General features: G+C 42.6%; 1 protein-coding gene across 2 annotated transcripts in view; it reads right to left on the bottom strand.

Moving 5' to 3' along the window:
* The window catches only part of Fnip2 (folliculin interacting protein 2), a 109,196-nt gene extending 91,052 nt beyond the window's left edge, over nucleotides 1-18,144 (bottom strand). For both annotated transcript variants that reach the window (XM_032898214.1, XM_032898216.1), the window contains exon 1: nucleotides 17,976-18,144. In XM_032898214.1, coding sequence (XP_032754105.1) covers nucleotides 17,976-18,070 — 95 coding nt within the window. In that variant the 5' untranslated portion in view covers nucleotides 18,071-18,144. The remainder of the gene's footprint in view (nucleotides 1-17,975) is intronic.
* Nucleotides 18,145-18,534: the final 390 nt, after the last annotated feature.

Raw genomic sequence — 18,534 nt, 5'->3', positions numbered from 1 at the left:
TGGCATGAACCTCCGGACGCCAGCATTCCTCATGGTCTCCAGCTACTTCCTGTGAGTTCAAACACTTCCTCCTGGAGACCAGGGAAGCTGACCTCTCAGGAATCCCTCCAACCTTACCAGGCTCTGGAAGTTCAGAAATCTTAGAAGACTCACAGGGCCTCTGCCTAAGGTCATATAAGCAGTCAGCAACTGCTGCGGAAAGGACTGGTGTGGCGCAGCCTGTGGTCTGGGGACTCAGCTTTCAGGTTAGTCATCCGCTCTTCTGTAAGTCACCCCAGTAAACTCTGGTTGAGCAAGCTGGACTTGGGTGGATTCATTTCTTTGGTCTGTCCTTAGCATCTTATCTGGAGGGAAAAGCTATTTACTCGTAGCTCCTCAGGAAAGGCCCACAACATGCTAGCATACAAGAAGGTCAAGTCAAGCTCACCCCACCTCATATTATATTAAATACAATATTAACTTCAATGGCTCCAGCTGTAAAACTCACTACTGAAGGGAGCAAAGAATAATGGGGGCCTGGCAAAGTGTCAGTGAGAAAGCACTTGCCACTGAGCCTGATAACCTGAATTTAATCCCCCCACGTCACATAATGGAAGGACTCCCAAAAGTAGGTCCTTGGATCTCCATATTTGCACCCTGTGTGCATTCATCAACACACATGCAGGCCCTACCCATGAATAATAAAATGTAAAGAAATAAATTTAAAATCTAGCATGAGGCTTGGCCCTATTGTATGGCCATGCCTGCCTATAAACCCAGTATTCAAGGGGCAGGAGCACAAGGGGCTTAGCCAGCAGTGTTAAGATCAAAGTTCAGTGCAAACTGGGTTTATGGGGAAGACACAGTGATGCACAAATCATGGGATGTGAATCTACACCAACTAGAGCTAGGGTGCACATTAATAGTCTTGGCTGGAGTAAGCAGAAGTTATATCCGTTCCCTTCACACACTCTCCAAACCAGCCACACAATACCAACAGTGCTTAGCACGCTGGAGGATAACACGTCTGGAAATGTGTCTCCATAGCGTAAGATACAACTGCCGTTTGTCCACAATCACCCCGTCCTGTCACACTTTTTTTTAACTTCCTTTTTGCTTTCCAGTTCTTGGGTCACCTATTTTCATATTTGCTGATATTTACATTTCATATTTATGACTTAGATACTTAACAGTTTGGAATGTTTAATTTATAGTAAACAGTGTATGTTAAAATATTCATAATCATTTGGTATCCTAGACACTAACTCTGTAGTTCTCCTGTTGTACACTGGTGTTTGTCATTGATCAGCATAATGACAATGCCTAAAGAATGACCATCTCTACATACGCTTTTTAAGTCTTTATGAACAAGAGCTTTTTCTTTTGAGCTATTCAGGTCGACGAACAATGTGGGAGATGGCTAGGTCAAATAAAGCATGAGTACCTGAGACCAGATCTCCAGGGCCCATGTGAAATCCAGGAGCTACACCGTGTGCGTCTGTGACTCTAGAACCAAACTGAGCTCCACATTCAGTGAGAGACCTTGTCTTGAGGAATATGAGGGTAACTGAGGAAAACACCCAGTATTTACCTGGGTGCTATTATCACATGCATACGGATGCATGCACACACACATGCGCGTGTGCCTAATGAACGCCAAAAGTCTTATAATGACGTAAGTAACACTGAACTTGTGAGATCAACCACCACTGCGTGAGCTGGTATCCAAGTTTACTCCTACCGCACAGTGTACTGTGGTTAAATCATCTCCTAAACAGCCTCCAGCATGTGCCACTGGTAAGAGTATCAGCAAGTGGAAACTCATAGGTTGGCAGAAATTACCCTGAAAATCTACTTGATCTATGCATAAGGACCCTTTCTTTAAGCATGAATTTCCTCATTTCAATCAAAATAAATCTACTTGACCTATGCATAAGGACCCTTTCTTTAAGCATGAATTTCCTCATTTCAATCAAAATAAGCCATCAGTCATTAAAATGAACTATTTGGGAAGGGTTTCATAGACACTGAAAGCCCAGACAAAAAGTCAGGGTCTCTAAGAGAATAATCTAGGCTTGTCAGCTGACTTCAATGTCTAGCAGCCCAGAGAACAACTAAATTAAGGGGTATGCACACATTTATTCAAAGGAAATCAAGCTACTCATCAGTAGGCTGGGTTGGTGGCTCAGGAGAAGAGAGCCGGCTCCTCTAGCATCGGGGCCTGAACTCAATGAACACATATGAAAAAGTAAGGCACAGCTGCATGTGCCTCTGACCCCAGGGTGGTGGGGGTGGAGACAGGTGGGGCCTGCTGGCTGTTAGTCAAAATGGCAGGTTCAATAAGCTCTCCTGGCTCAAGGGAATATGAAGGAAAGCAACTCTGCAGAGCGCTGGCTAGCCTCCTCGTCCATGTGTAAGCATGGACATTTATTGACGTGTACATTCACAAACACAAGACAGGTTAGCAAAACAGCATATTGCAATGTCACACTGTATGCAACAAAATAAGAATATTTCCTTATATTTGCATAAATATTTATAGAAGGATACAAAAGAAATAGAATAGTAGTAGCCCCCAAGGAAAGAAACTACAAAATCAAGTAAGACTTGCACATCTATCTTATAAAATGTGTTTGCTTTTTTACCAGGTTCATCTAAAAATTAATAATCTTGGGCCTGATGACTTAAATTCAATCCCTGGAACCCATATACAGGTGAAGGAGAGAACCAACTCCACAAAGTTGTCTTCTGACTTCCACACACATGCTAGGGAACATATGCACATATAAACAAAAGTGGTTTGAAGATATTAATAATCTGTGGCTCAGTACATAAGCAAGTCGTACAACACTTGACTAGCATTTGACCCAACTCTGAAAAAAAATGATGATAACCTTAAACAAAAATAAATCTTAAAAAAAAAAAAAAACAACCCAAATATACAATTTGTTCGGGAACATATGCAGTAAGCAATACACAAGCATGCATGCATACATACATACATACATACATACATACATACATACAGAGAGAGAGAAAGAGAGAGAGACAGATAGACAGACAGACAGAGAGCATTTTGTAGTAAGAATCAGCTACCAACGTTTACAGTCCTCCACAGAACTGTACACTGAACAGTTCTGAACACTGAGAACAAACAGACTAGCAAGAGTCCATCTTTGCATGCTGGTGCCACTTGTTCCTGCCATCTCCTTATGCCCTAGCAACTAACTTATTCAATGTACCGTTCTAAAGCAAACAGCCGCTACCTGATATGCTCAGGGAAAATGTTTACTCATAGTTCATGCCATGCACACTCTGGGCCACCATTAATGATACTTCCTGTTAACCCATTTTCAAGTTAATTTTTCAACAGAAAAACCTACATGGAAAATATTGATCCTTTTTCTGGAGACTTTTATTTCATCCAATATGCAGATAAAATGCCTGTTGCATGTTCTGACATACCAACACCAATATCATAACTAAGTAAGCTATATCTTAAGTCAGAGACCTGACTTGTCTTACCACAAATTAATTCACATCACTTGTGTGTATATACTACATTTTTGTTGTTATTGACACACAGGAATGCCAGAATTTCATAGGTGAGGTTCACTGACTGTGTCTGATATATTATTCAGACAAGGTTTTTGGTTCTGGTTTTGGGGTAGAGATTATCAATCTATCCTTTTGAATACCTACTCTATTATTTTGTAGCCAGGAAAACAAATACTAATAATTAATGGGAGGAAAAAAGAGAAACATTTCTTTGTCTATAACAAAAGTGCTTTTTGTTTGTTTTTTTTTTCTTTCTTTCTTTTTTCTTTCCGGAGCTGGGGACCGAACCCAAGGCCTTGCACTTGCTAGGCAAGTGCTCTACCGCTGAGCTAAATCCCCAACCCTGCTTGTTTTGTTTTAAAGTTTCTTATGTAGACCAGGTTGACCTGAAACTTGCTATGTAATGGACCTTGCCATCACCTCACCTAAGTGCAGGTGAACACTAACACAGATTTCTGTTTTTTAATCATTTAAAATCGTTGTGTATGCTTGTGTGTGCATGTGTGTGTGCATGTGTGCTTGCATGTGCAAATGTGAGGGCCAGAGATGAGAGTTGGCATCTAAGGTGTGAAAGACTAAAGTGTCTGGATTAGTGATTTGTCATTTTTTCTTCACACATCCTAAATCAACACTGTTCCATCTCTTGAGGAATGTGCTGGTTAACATCTAACCTGTCTCCAACTTGTGAAAAAGTACAGTTGCCAAAACAACAGGCAAGTAAGTTTAGGGGAAATCAGACAGTGCTCCCAGCAGGTGTGCAGGCTCTCCCTGGGCTCTGGGAGGATGAGTTTCTACACACCCACAGACAGGATGATACCTAGTAACCAGGTTTCACTTTCTATTAAGTATCAGTAGGTTTAAAAAGTGGCAATGACCATTAATTTAAAGATCTATGGAATACAGACAAGCTCTTATTTATGACTTTAAAAAAAATCCAGGGCTGGAGAGATAGATCAGTGCTTAAAAGCACTCACTGTTCTTGCAGAGGACCTGGGTTTGGTTCAACCAACCCACATGATGACTCATAATATTCTGTAACTCCAATTTCTGAGGACTGCACACCCTCTTCTGGCCTTTGTAGGCTCCAGGCATCCACACAGTATATATACATACATACATACATACATACATACATACATACATACATACATACATGCAAAACACTCACACCTGTAAGTAAAAAACAGAATAAAATAGTACTTTTTAAAAAGTTTTAATTCTAGGTAGAGTGATGAAAAATCATTTTTCAAAACAATATATATCCCACTCTACACTATATGCTAGGTACAAATTCAGAGCTTTATCTGCAAATTAAAATCATGGTATAGTGTGAAAGCATACATCTATAATCCCAGCTAGCAAGGGAGGTGGAAATAGGAGGACTGGGACTGGGAGTTTAAAGCAGAGGGCCAATAAGAAGATAAAGGTGCATGCCACCAAACCTGACAAAAGGTCCATCCGTAATATTTATTCCTTCACAGGTCTCTGATGGGGTTGAAGACTACATAGTCAGCTTTACTATAAGCTTAAATGATTTAGGATTTAAGAAGATGTTGTAGGTCTAAAGAGATGTTTCTAGGATGGTAATAGAACTCTGAACTCACCAAGATAGGTCAGATAATAAAATACTCTCTCCGGAGTTGCCCTGTTGTGGTTTGCCCTGGAGTTATCTGTATTTTGATGCTAACTCCACTGCCCCTGGACAGCTGCCTAGTCACTACTCAGGAATCAGGTGACTTCACCAGAACCTTCTCCCCATTGGATTTGTAAAATACAGGTAGGGGCAGGTACAGGACAGAAGGAGGCCTGTCATTGGAGGAGAAGGAAGGATGGGCGGGAGAGAAGTTTGAAGGAAGAGGAGGAGACTGGAACGAAAAGAGAAAGAGACAGGAGAGGGAGAGGGAGAGAGAGAAGCCGTGGCAGGACAATGGAGACTGATGTTAAGATTCCGCTCTGGGGTTGGGGATTTAGCTCAGTGGTAGAGCGCTTGCCTAGGAAGCGCAAGGCCCTGGGTTCGGTCCCCAGCTCCGAAAAAAAAGAACCAAAAAAAAAAAAAAAAAAAAGATTCTGCGTATTTACAGGCTGCTATTAATGTTCCTAAAGGATGGATGGTACTGGGCTTTGTATGTTTAGGTGGGCAATTATATCTTATCAATTGAATCTAAGATTATTGTGTTGTGTGTTCTTTAATGTGTAGATTTAAGTGTAATGGGAGTGTGGGGCGACTGGTCTGGGCCGCCGCGGTGTTTCTGCCAAGATATCTAGGAGATGTCTTGGGGCACTGCGGTGCCGGACCTAGCGGGATAAAAGACAACCATACTTTTTTATTTTTCATATTTTTACAATAACAGTGGCAAACCAATGTGATGGGCAAGAATCCACTAGTAATCCTAAGAGTAGAGATAAAGTTTTTATTTTCTAAGTAAGAGGAGGCCAGCGCCATGTTAAGTCATGTGATATCTCAAGCTCGGGAATTTAGGCTATAGGTCCCAGGCTGTGTGATAAGTAATGGCAGCTCAGAGAGGTAGAGATTAAAAGCTGCTTTTTAAAGAAAGTTGTTTAGAAAGCCTTTCAGGATACTCATATTCTTTTTAACGTGGACTCCACGGGAATTTTGGGTTGAAATCCTAGTTAGACAAGCTACTTTTTAATTACAGGTATTATTAAAAGGTGATTAAGTTTGTTTTTAGAAAGGAGAGAGTAAAGAGATTACCTGAATTAGGTGGGGATTTTCATCCACGGTTCAGAACTTAGAGAGGGAAAAATTACTCACTAACTCCAAGTAGAGAGTTGTGATGAATGTCTGTAACACCAGGCAGACTGAATGCAGACATATATTATAGAAGTTATTAAGGTTAAAGAAAAATCTGTGGCTCCGGGTAGAGAGCTTAACAGATGGCTATATTTTGGACTAAAGTCCTAGTTTGATATGTTGCTTATTGATATTGGAATTGATAGAAGGTATTTGGTTTGTTTTATGAATTACCCCGCTAAAGGTCATATGGCTTGTTGACGCCGGCTAGCAAGGGTTTGTGGTTATTTTTTATATCTACCACAACAGGAAGCTCAGATTCTCTTAACATGGGCTCCACAGGAATTTTGGGTTAATTTCCTGATATCACAGAGTACAAAAGCCTATCAGGCTCATTATTTAGCTTACTTCCTTTTTAAAAAATTGTTTAATCTTCATAATGGATGTGACTTTGAATTTTATGGTTATATTATTACTCTGGGAGAGAGTGCAAGATACAAGCTTTTCTGGTTACAGACTAAGGAACACAGTATTTTGGGAGAAAGATTTTGTCTTTGTGTTTTTAAAAAGTGTGATTAGGCTCTGGAAACCTCACAGAGTCATACTGATCAGATTTGATAGAGGTAGACAGCCTGAAAAAATTAATGCAGGAGAACCAAACAAAAAGAGATTTCAATTCTAAACTTTTGTCTTGAGAGTTGTATTTTACAGAGTGTGTCTACTTGGATTCCTGGTCTCAAGGACTTTCAGCTGGGTCCAGTCAGGACACATCGGCTACAGCATTTGCTTTATTCTTCCTACCCCCTACCCCCAAGGATATCTCAACGCCCATGTACAGCTTGAAAAAGTTATAGAGAAGTCGTCGCCCAATTCCCTGGACTCTGGGGGGCTGAAAGTGGTTATTCTAAAGTTGTTTTTAATGAGGAATTTAGAATTGGTTGTAATTTAACAGGGAGGAATTAGCTAGATTGAGTTGTACCGTCATAATCTCATTTGGTAACTAAGCTAAAATCATATCTTTGCTTTGATATAGAATTTATTTGTTAAAAGAGTTTAAAAGTACAAAGTTGACAGCCAGTCCTTCTATTGATGTCATTATAAACTTCTGAGTTGATTACACATGTGAGTTAAGGACCAAATAGCAAATTCATGGTTCTGAGTTTGTGAGAGTACTTTCAAGATATTATTAAGATATAAAGACAACAGTCCTGATTGTCTTATATAGATAGATGGTTTTCAAAAATGTCAGAAATCGATAAAATTTGAGATTTAAAGTTATTTATCTTTTGTTGAGATATATCCACTCCTAACAGTTCCCCTTTGGTGGATTTAACGAAGAATTTGAACATCTCTACCTCCAGGTGAGGTAATACTTTGTGGCTAAACAGCCACTGGACAAAACTGCCAGTTTCATCTGCAGACTAATACTGTCCAGAAAAGGACAAATTATGCAGAATAGTTGACTGATAAACTCTGCCAAGACAGGGTGATCAGCCCTTCAAAATCTGCATTTCAAGAGTCTGTCAGTTGATTTTGGGCCAGAAGGCTGAAGACTTGCGCTCACAAGTTGCTAACTGGGGACTGTGCTAGTGGAGATTTGTCTCTACAACCTCTCAGTTCTGGAAGCCGTGTTAGGTTTCCTATGTGTATAGATATTTGGTTATTCAAAGATTTCTGACGGGGTTGAAGACTGATTACAGTCTCATAGCCTATCAGGCTGTTTAACTCTGAAAATACATATTTTATTGGATAGTTATCAGATAGTATACAAGCTAGCCAAGATATAATATAGATTTTAGGCCTTTCTTAAGCTGGAATGGATAACTAAATGTTCTGTTTAACTGATATAGTGATAGACTGGGTGTTGAGTATATCATATGTTTTATAAACTGTAGAATGGTAATAATTGTACTCAATTTATATATAAATGAAAAGGCTTTTTAACTGGACAAAAAGGGGGAAATGTTGTGGTTTGCCCTGGAGTTATCTGTATTTTGATGCTAACTCTACTGCCCCAAGGAGAGCTGCCTAGTCACTACTCAGGAATCAGGTGACTTCACCAGAACCTTCTCCCCATTGAATTTGTAAAATACAAGTGAGGGGCAGGTACAGGATAGAAAGAGGCCTGTCATTGGAGAAGGAAGGATGGGTGGGAGAGAAGTTTGAAGGCAGAGGAGGAGACTGGAACGAAAAGAGAAAGAGACAGGAGAGGGAGAGGGAGAGAGAGAAGCCGTGGCAGGACAATGGAGGCTGATGTTAAGATTCCACTCTGTGTATTTACAGGTTGTTATTAATGTTCCTAAGGGATGGAAGGCACCAGGATTTGTATGATTAAGTGGGCAGTTATATCTTATCAATTGGGTCAAAGATTATTGTGTTGTGTGTTCTTTTATGTGATGGTTTGAGTGTAGGAAAATGTGCGGCGGCAAGAAACACTGGGCCACCGTGGAGTTGGGATATGTTTCTGCCAAGATATCTAGCAGATATCTTGGGGCACTGTGGTGCGGACCTAACAGGATAAAAGACACTAAAACTTTATTATAAAAGAATCTTTTTAGACAAGAAAGGAAAATTGTTGAAGCTTGGCCTTTTGCTTTGTATTGTAATGCTAAATACTGGCCCCCAAGACCTGGTTGCCCCCAGGAAGGAGAGAATCTGCACATAAACAAGTGATACCATGTAACCTTGTCCCCCAAGTTATCCCTCATTGGTAAATAAAGATGCCTACAGCCTATAATAAGTGGACAGAAAAGAGATAGGCAGAGTTTGGTGTACCCAGGGCTTGGGATCTGGAGAGGGACCATGAGGAGAAGAGAGAAAGAGGAGAGAGGAAGATGCCATGGGGTAAGGGATCATAAGAACTGACCATGTGGCCAGTTGGAGTAAGAGCTGCCCATGTGTAATGTGTCAAGTTATAACTCAGGGTTATTTATAGGGAGGTTAAAAACTAATAGCTTAGAGGGGTAGATATCTGCCCAGCTCTAGTGCTGATTAAGGTTTATTATAAATATAGAAGTTGTGTGCATTTTATCTAGGAACTGAATGATCAAAGGTAGGGTAGAAAGCCCCAACTGAGATTAAATATCTAGGGGGCTGGAGAAATGGCTCAACAGTTAAGAGCACTGACTGCTCTTCCAGAGGACCTAAATTCAATTCCCAGCAACCACATGGTGGCTCATAACCATCTATAATGGGAGCCAATGTCCTCTTCTGGTGCATCTGAAGACAGTTATCTGTACTCACATTCATAAAATAAATAAATTTTTTTTAAAAGAGAGATTAAATATTTGAGGCATCATGCATGTATGTAGACACGCCTGCCATGAAACACATGTGGAGTTCAATGAACAACCTGCCTGAGTCAGTTCTCTCCTTGTACCATGTAGGACTCAGAGATTGGGCTCAGGTCCCGGGCCTGATGACAAGCACTGTTACCCACCAAACCATCTCCCTGGCTCTTAACACTAAAATCTTATGTAACAGAAGAACACTCTACTACAGAACATGAATATACAACATTACAACATTCTCACTGACTGCATTTTGATTACATTGGTATCTTGCCTTCTTTTGGTACACACAGAAAGCACTGTTTCAAACCTCTGTAGTACGGTATGTGAGAAGGCACACTGTCCTTCTCAGAAGTCCATACAATGGCAGCTGGGCAGATCCTACTGAACAAAGTGGGATGCCAGCCCATCTCCTTCCATCCTCATCCCACCCTCCCATTCAAACAGGGTTACAAAAGTGCCTTGTGTGGCCATGGTGAGTCATGCATGTTCCATTTACAGACGGGGTGGGGTGGAGGGAAATCACTATTACATGCCCAGTGAGCTGGAAAAGTCCATCCTGTTTTTCCTCTTTTATATAATAATCAGTTTTACAAACCTGAGATAAAGAATGCTCGGGAGAGAGGAGCTCACCAACTTACTGTCATAGCCAAGAACATGACCTCATAACCCAAGCCCAAAGGTCCACATTATCCCTGTAAATCATCTGTCCCTTTTTGTACACACAAGGAAAACAGTAGCTAGAGAAGTAACACAATTTCCATTCCTACCTCCTAGTCACCCACCAGTGGCTCGGGCTCACAGCCAAAGCAGTTGGAGAAAGCAAGGAGGCAAGAAAGATCCTTTTTCTTTTTTTAAACAACTTCCTTTGCCAAGAAACAAAGTGGCTTCCTTAAGTTGATCTTTAGATGCAAACCACAGAAACACAACCTAAACTAACAACAATTTAAAAAACAACAACAAACTCCAATGTCCTCCTTGGAGCTGTAAGTTTTGCATGTGCCCAGGTCCAAATTTCAATTCCACAAACTTCACCCAACAGTAGTGTGTGACATGGCAACCTCACATTTCAGAACTTATTTATAGCAGCTGTGCACAGTACAGCTCAAGGCAGGAAGATACGGTGTGGAGCCTGCCTGGTTTACACATCAAATTCCAGCCCAGCCCAGGTTACTCAGTGGCACTGTGACTCAAAGAAAAACAATAACAAAAACATAATTATACAGTTTTTCTTTATAAACATCTAACCTAGCCCAGCGTAGTAGGTATCCCTTTAATCCCTGCCTGCACTCAGGCCTTGGGCAGGAAGACACTGGGTACAAGGCTGGGCTGCATAGATCCTGTCTCAAAAGAATATTCTGTTACCCTTCTCTAAAGACATCTTCAGCAAAGCTGGGAACCCACATTCGGCAGTAGAACTATGCTCCAATTCTAGAGAAAGGCCATTCCCAGGCTCACAGACAGGTGCCTTAGCAAGACTGGCCAGAAGATTTATATTAAATTTACGTTTCATTTACATATTGAAATCCACCACAAACACATCATTTTAGAAACAGGAACCTTTCAGTTATCTTTCGGTTATCTCTTCGGTTAGAGGTAGAAAGTTAATTTCTTAGGTAGGTCTAGTGTACCCCCAGGCTGGCCTCTAGCTTACCTAGTAGGCAAGAATTACCTTAACCTTCAGGTCCCCCTGCCTCTACCTCCCAAAAGCTGGGATTATATAGCATTGACATGCATGGCCACACCCAGTTACATGGTGCTGGATTGGAACCCAGAGTTTCCTGCATGCTAGGTAAGTACTACCAACCAGGTTACAACTCCAGCTCAACTAATATTTCATTCTTGATTATAAAACTTTGAAGTAGGAGAAGGTGACCGGGAAGAAAGAATGGAGATGAGGGGGCAATAGGGTACTGATGTAAGAACATATACATACATGTATGGAAATGTCATAAAGCCATGGTTTTAAGTAAAGCACATTACACACATGTATGAAAGTACCTGAATGAAACCCACTGTTCCATATAATTAACATATACCAGAGAAAAATTTTAAACGTGATTAAAAGCCACTGAAATATGTAACATGTCAGACCCCTGTACTATGGAAGAGTATGGTGTTATCTCAATGATATACTGCAACTTCAGGATACATTGTCTCTGACATATCAAATTCAGGGCTGCAGAATGGAACTAAACTCTACAAAGGAATGGGTTTCGTCTGTTCCCAGGTTTCGTCTGTTCCCAGGTAAGTAAGTGTTCGGGATGGGGAAAAAATCTTGCAAATAACTCAGAAAAAAACTACTGCGTTTCTATAAGTATTTCTGAATGTGCAGTCACCTGTGTACAGGCCTGAAATGCTGCCTGCTATTTGTCCTTAATGCTTCTCCGAAATCACAGGGTCTGTGTTCCACTACTGACTACATCAAGGCTAAAAATCAACAATATGGAAACAAAATGAAGAGAGAGAGAGGTGGGGGAGAATATTTACTTCAATTTTCTCAGGTCTGCATGGGAAGAAATTGAACTTAGAAAATATTTTAATTTTTAGTAAAACTTCATTACCTAAGATGACTTGTTCCTACTTAAAATCATTTTGAATTGCATTTTATTCTCTCTGGAAGTTTTTTTTTTTTTTTAAATGCACTTCATTAACTCTTCACCTAAATAAATTACTTTACATAGGACTGTATCATTTTGCCTAAGATTTAACACTGGATAAGCAGAAAAGTCTACAGTCGTACTGTTTGACTTCATGTCAACATGTTACATGAGGTAAGATGTGTCCCCATTTTGTCTTTCAAGATAAATTTTTGTTTATTTTGTTGTGACAAGGTCTCGCTTAGCCCAGGCTGCCCTCTGACTCCCTATACAAAGCTGAGGCTAGCCTTCAATTCCTGATCCTGCTGCCTCAGTCTCCCAAAAGCTAGGACATAGGCATGCACCACGGCGCATGGATCTTCTAGAGGCATTAGATAGCACAATTTCCCTATTCACCTCTGCTAATATCACTAGCATAAGCTATCAGTATTGGATGATATGTCAGAACAGGAGCTATGTCAAGAGAAAGCCAGTTTGGCAGGAAAGGACATCTCCACAGTCTTGTCTTTGGGGAATTAAAAGTGTGAATGCATGGAGCTAGGAAAATGCTGCAGTGGGTAAAAGCGCTTGCCGTGGAAATGCAAGAACAAGACTTCGAATCCCTACAACCCATATAAAAGCCAGCCACATAGCACAAAAGTCTGTAATCCCAGCAGCAGAACCAAGAGAATTCCTGGAAGCGGGTCAACTAGTGGAAAATGCAGCAGAAAAACAAAACAAACAAACAAACAAGACCCTGTCTAAAGCCAAGTGAAAAGCCAGGACCTGTACCCAAGGCTGTCTGTGGCACATGCATGTCCATACAAATGCACACACATCACGTACCTACAGCTCTTTCCGTCTGTCTCTCTCACCTTGCCCTCCTAGAATATTCTCCACCCTACCTTAGAACAATCCCATGAGAATTAGCCACACGCTGGGAGCTGGCATTATGAAAGAAGGCAGTCTCATCCAAATCACACCTACCATAAGAACGGCGAGTGAGCTCTTAATTCTGAGCTGAGTATAAAGCAGTGTCTATTCTCCGACTTTGGCTTATGTTTTATATTTGTCATCATTTCTACAGTGTGTCTACTTACTCAGTATGTGACCTGATGTGCTTCCCAGTCTCAACTCTAGGGCACATAGCATGGGTGTCCTAGCAGGCTTTGTACAGGTGGAAGGCCAAGCTGTAAACTGGCAGTAGCTGCTCTCTGGCAGTAAGTGGATTTAATTCTATTTATCCCAGCCCTGTACAAGATTATTTGAATTGTTCTAACAGAACAAATGGGGATTACCAATAACTAGGCCATTTGGCCTTAGGTATTCAGAACTGGAGGAAAGAAGGGAGCTCCCTCTTAGTGGCATTTACACAGCTAATTACCACAAAGCTCCCTCTTGGTGGCATTTACTCAGCTAACTACCAGGCAGCTGCAATGCTCTCATCTATCCTCTATATCCCACATGATGTTCACTTCATCTAACCAATCCAGAATAAAAGAAAGCAAACAGCAGCCCATCTTTTTCACCACCTTTTAAGTGGAACCTGGTCTAGTAATTTACTAGATATATTAAGAACAAAAGAACAAAAAAAACAAACAAACAAACAAAAAAACCCAAGAAGCTAGGTGGTGGTGGCAAATGCCTTTAATCCCAGCACTTAGACAGCAGAGGCAGGTGGATCTCATTTGAGGCCAGCCTGGACTACAGAGCAAGTTTCAGGACAACCAGGGATACACAGAGAAACCTTGTCTCGAAAAACAAAAATAAGAGCCAAGCATAATAGTGCATGCCTGCGGGGTTGGGGATTTAGCTCAGTGGTAGAGCGCTTGCCTAGCAAACGCAAGGCCCTGGGTTCGGTCCCCAGCTCCAAGAAAAAAAAAAAAAATGAGTGCATGCCTGCAATTGAAACACACATCACGTACACACTTCAAGTGTGTGGCACGGGAATCAGCAGTTCCAGACCAGTCTAGGCTGCCTGCCTCAAAAATCCCAAAGAATAAAAACCTGAAAACTCCTAGCATGTGCAAAGCTCTAGGTTCAGTCTGAAGCCCACCGAAACATTTAAAAATTAATAATAATCCAAGAGCCACGAATAGCATGGCACACAATGGTAGTGTCAGCATTTGGGCGGTGGAGACAGAAGGAGTCTTGGCTACATGAGACTTTGTCCCCAAACAAACAAAAACAATCTTAAAATAATGTTTTTAGGGGTCTAGAGAGATGGCTCAGCAGTTAACAGCACTGACTGCTCTTCCAGAGGTCCAGAGTTCAATTTTCCAACCACATGATGGCTCACAACCATCTGTAATGGGATCAGATGCCTTCTTCTGGTGTTTCGGAATGTCTGAAGACAGCCACATTGTACTCATATATACATAAAATAAATCTTAAAAAGAAAATAATGTTTTAACTTGCATACATGAGACCTTGGGTTTGGTCCTCAATAAAAGGGAGAAAGAAGATAATATAGATAATAAAGATAATATTTCAAATATAAGGGAGACACAGCACACACTGACTGGATATACCCTGACCATTAAAACATGTTATGTAGGGGCTAGAGAGATGGCTGAGTCGTTAAGAGCACTTACTATCTTACAGAGGACCCAAGTTTGGTTCCTAGCATGCACATGAGGGTTCATGGTCACTGCAGCTCCAGGGGATCTCGGATGCATGAGATGCACATACATACACTCAGGCACACATACATTTAAAAAAAGTTTTAAGTACTATGTAAGCATGTTGACCTAAATCCAGACATTCTGTTTCTGAACTGTATTCATTTTTAGCCTGAGGGTTATTCAATTTGATACCTATCAATTAATTAAAAGTGAAAACCACTTGGAAGATCAGCAAACAGAATTTCCTCAAATGTCACACCATGATTTTAATCAGGATCTACGTTGCGAAAACATTACAGTTATACAATTGTTACTGCTCCTGACTGCTTTTGGTAAGACTGTAAATTCAGCCTCTTTTGATTCCTTTCTGTCTCTACCAAGGCATACTAAAAAACCAAGAGGGGATGGCTCCCAGATCATAAAAGAAATGTATGAGGTGTACTCTTGACTGTGACAATGCTCTATAGGTGGTGGCTGACAGATAAGATCTGGAAACAGTGTGGGACTAGAGCCACTCGCTCTAGACAACAAACTGACACACAACAGGCAAACTACAGGATGATGAGGAGAGGAAAGCCCAGATGGGAAGAGAGGTCACACGCATGGCCCAGCATGCTGGTGAATCTGTAACCCCAGCATCTGATCACATGAGGACTGAGAGAAAGCTTGACTTCTAGGTCAGCCTGGGTTACATAAGACACTGTCTCAAAAGGGGAAGAGAGGCAATCTCAAAATTCTTCAGAAACATCTACCTCAAAAGGCTTATGGAAGGAAAAAAACTGAGGAGAATAAATGATAAGAAATAGCACTTGAGGGCTGTCGAGGTGGCTCGGCAGGCAAGAGTACTTGTTGCCTGATCACCTGAGTTAGAGTCCCAGGCCCCACGTGGTAGGCGAGAACAGAGGTCTGAAAGTTGTCCCCGACCGCCACCTGCGTGCTGTGGAACTTGTTTGAGTATGTGCACCCACATGCACACAAATAATATATGATGCAACAAAAAAAATGTAAAGACTACATTTTTTTTCTCCCTTATACACCAATAAGAAGACAGAATGTGGTACTAATATTGTGCTCACAAAGTGGGAATCAACTTTCCTAATATGGACGAATCCTAAATATAGCCACATTTTTTAGTTGTTGATGTTGTTGCTCAAAATACACCAAATTTAACCTTATCCGTGGAAAGAGTGGTGGTAGACAAGTAGACGGGGAACTCAAGAAACAGCGACAAGGACCAAGACGCCATCTCCACAGGCATTCAAATGGCTGTAAAGTCCTTCGTAAGGGCTGCCGAAGTGAAGACACCTGTATTAGACAAGCCTTTCCCTCTCCAAACCTGGAATCTTGATCTAGTCTGGGAATCCAAGAAGAATTTACATGTCCTGACTCCAAAGTAATTCTACAATTCAGAGACGTTGCACAGCATCACTAGCAGACAAATAAAAAGCCCAGGACCAGTCTGCCTGACGGAAATGACCACTGTGATACAAGGAACCCTCACAACTTACCTTCCAAACATCACACAAACAAATGCTATTCTGCTTAATGCTCATTCTCTCGGAGTTGGGGTCAGGTATGGTAGCGCGGGCTTACTGTAATCTTACAACTGAGAGGCAGTAACAGCCTGGGCTACATAAGACCATTTGGAAATGCAAGTTAAAAGAAAATCTTGTATAACTATAGTAAGGGTCTGTATATGTTTTGAATGAATTTTTTTATGCAATGGGGAACATGAAAATTAATCAAGGGGTTGGGGATTTAGCTCAGTGGTAGAGCGCTTGCCTAGGAAGCGCAAGACCCTGGGTTCGGTCCCCAGCTCCAAAAAAAAAGAACCAAAAAAAAAGAAAAGAAAATTAATCAAAATTCATTTCAAATGTGATGCTTCATGTTTGTGTTCCCAGAACCTGGGAAGCAAAGGCAGGAAGACTGCCGAGAGTTTGAGGCCAGCCTGATCAAGTCTTCAAAACAAAAAAGAAAAATTCAAAGTTTTACTTTTAAAAGGTTTGTTGTACTGACTACTGACTGTATACATCTTTAACAAGAAACTGCCTTTGCAGACATTCTGGACATAAAGTATCCCCAGAAGGCCACAATCGATGTGAGGTGTTCAGGTTTGTTGGGTTTTTTTTTTTGGTTGTTGTTTTGGTTTGGTTTTGTTTTGGGTTTTTTTTTTTTTTTTAATGCTGAAAACTTAAACGGCAAATAAAAGGTTTTCTCAACTAGTAGGGCTGAGGGGACAGTACAGGACCCAGGAAAGCATCTTTGGAAACTTATCACTCAAAGGCAGAATAGTACAGGAGTTTAAATACTGGCCAGCGAGTCCATTGCTTAGACGAAAATGCAAGACAGCCACTTAGAGCTGTGGATTTTGAGCAAGCTTCTTAACACATGCTAATTCAAAGGTATGTGTTCCGAAGATGAACTATTAAATATAAACTCTGCTTTGTTAAATTAGAACCTGAGACGTGTCATAAAAGCATTTCCCTCCCTTTCCACTCATCATGCGGCATCAGCCTTTCTAACTGATAAGGAAATTACACACTTTTATTCATCCGCTGGCGAGCTTGTCACACACTGCAAGAAAGAAGCTGGTTTTTTCCCCCATGGCTTCACCCTTTCCAACTTCAAAATACTGTCACATACTCAGCAGGTTGGAGTTGCCTGCAAAATGACAGCTTAGAGGCTCTGGAGCAGGGGAGACGCAGGTGACTCTCCCTCCAAAGTCCCTGGAAGGTACACACCGGTCCCAGCGGTGCTCAGACACGAGAGCATATGGGGAAATTTTGTGGAGCACCTGAGGGAGAAGGGCAGAGGATGGCGCGGGGCTCCCACCTGGGGAGACCTGGAGAGCAAGGAAGGAGGACGGCGCTAGGTTCCCACACAGAGGGAGCAATAGAGAAGAGACAGGGCGGTTCGCAGGTCTGAGACCCTGAAAGAAGTGCAAAGAGGAGTCCCACCTGGAAGGACCCGATGAGGGAGGGAAGAGGATGGATCTCACCCGGAAAGGGGACAGAGAAGCGTGGGGTCCCATCCGGACAGAGGAGACTGAGAAACAAGGGTCTTTCCCAGGAGTAGCTAGGAAGAAGGTACCGGGAGGCGCGGGGTCCCGCCTAGGAGGAGGGGACAGGGCGGCGCGGGGGTCCGGTCTCCACGCAGCCCGCCTGCGGCCTCCCTCCGGCTCGCACGCGCTCACCTGAAGGCCGGCTCCTCCTTGGGCGGCCGGGCCTGGGCGGACGCTGCGCCGCCGCCCCTTTTGTTGAAGAGCTTCTGGAGCAGGGTCGGGGCCATGGCGTGCACGCGGCGGCCCGGGCAGCCACGCTCCGGGACCCGACTGGCTCAGCGCGCAGCCCACGGCGGCCGCGGCAGGGGCCATGGCGACAGGGGCGCAGCCGCCCAGAGGGGCGCGAGCGCGGGACCGCTGCAGCGGACGGAAGGTGCGGCGCCGCGGCCGCTGGCCGGTCATATGACGGAGCCGGCCCGCCCGGCTGACAGCTCGCTCCCGCGGGAGGAGGAGCGCGGAGAGGGCAGCACGAGGGAGAGGGAGGAGCACGGGAAGAAGAGGAGGGAGAGCACGAGGGAAGGGAGGAGCACGGGGACAGCAGGGCGGGGGTGCACGAGGGGAGGGGGAGGAGCGCCAGGGGATGGGGGAGGAGCGCCAGAGGGCAGCACGAGGGAGTGGGAGGAGCCAGAGGAACAGGGAGGAGCGCAGGAGATGGAGAGAGAAACGTGTTGGGAGGAGTGATGGGGAGGAA

This window comes from Rattus rattus, chromosome 3 (genome assembly GCF_011064425.1).
Source record: "Rattus rattus isolate New Zealand chromosome 3, Rrattus_CSIRO_v1, whole genome shotgun sequence".
In the NCBI taxonomy this organism is placed as follows: Eukaryota; Metazoa; Chordata; class Mammalia; order Rodentia; family Muridae; genus Rattus; species Rattus rattus.
This window is presented reverse-complemented; position numbering and strand designations above follow the sequence as displayed.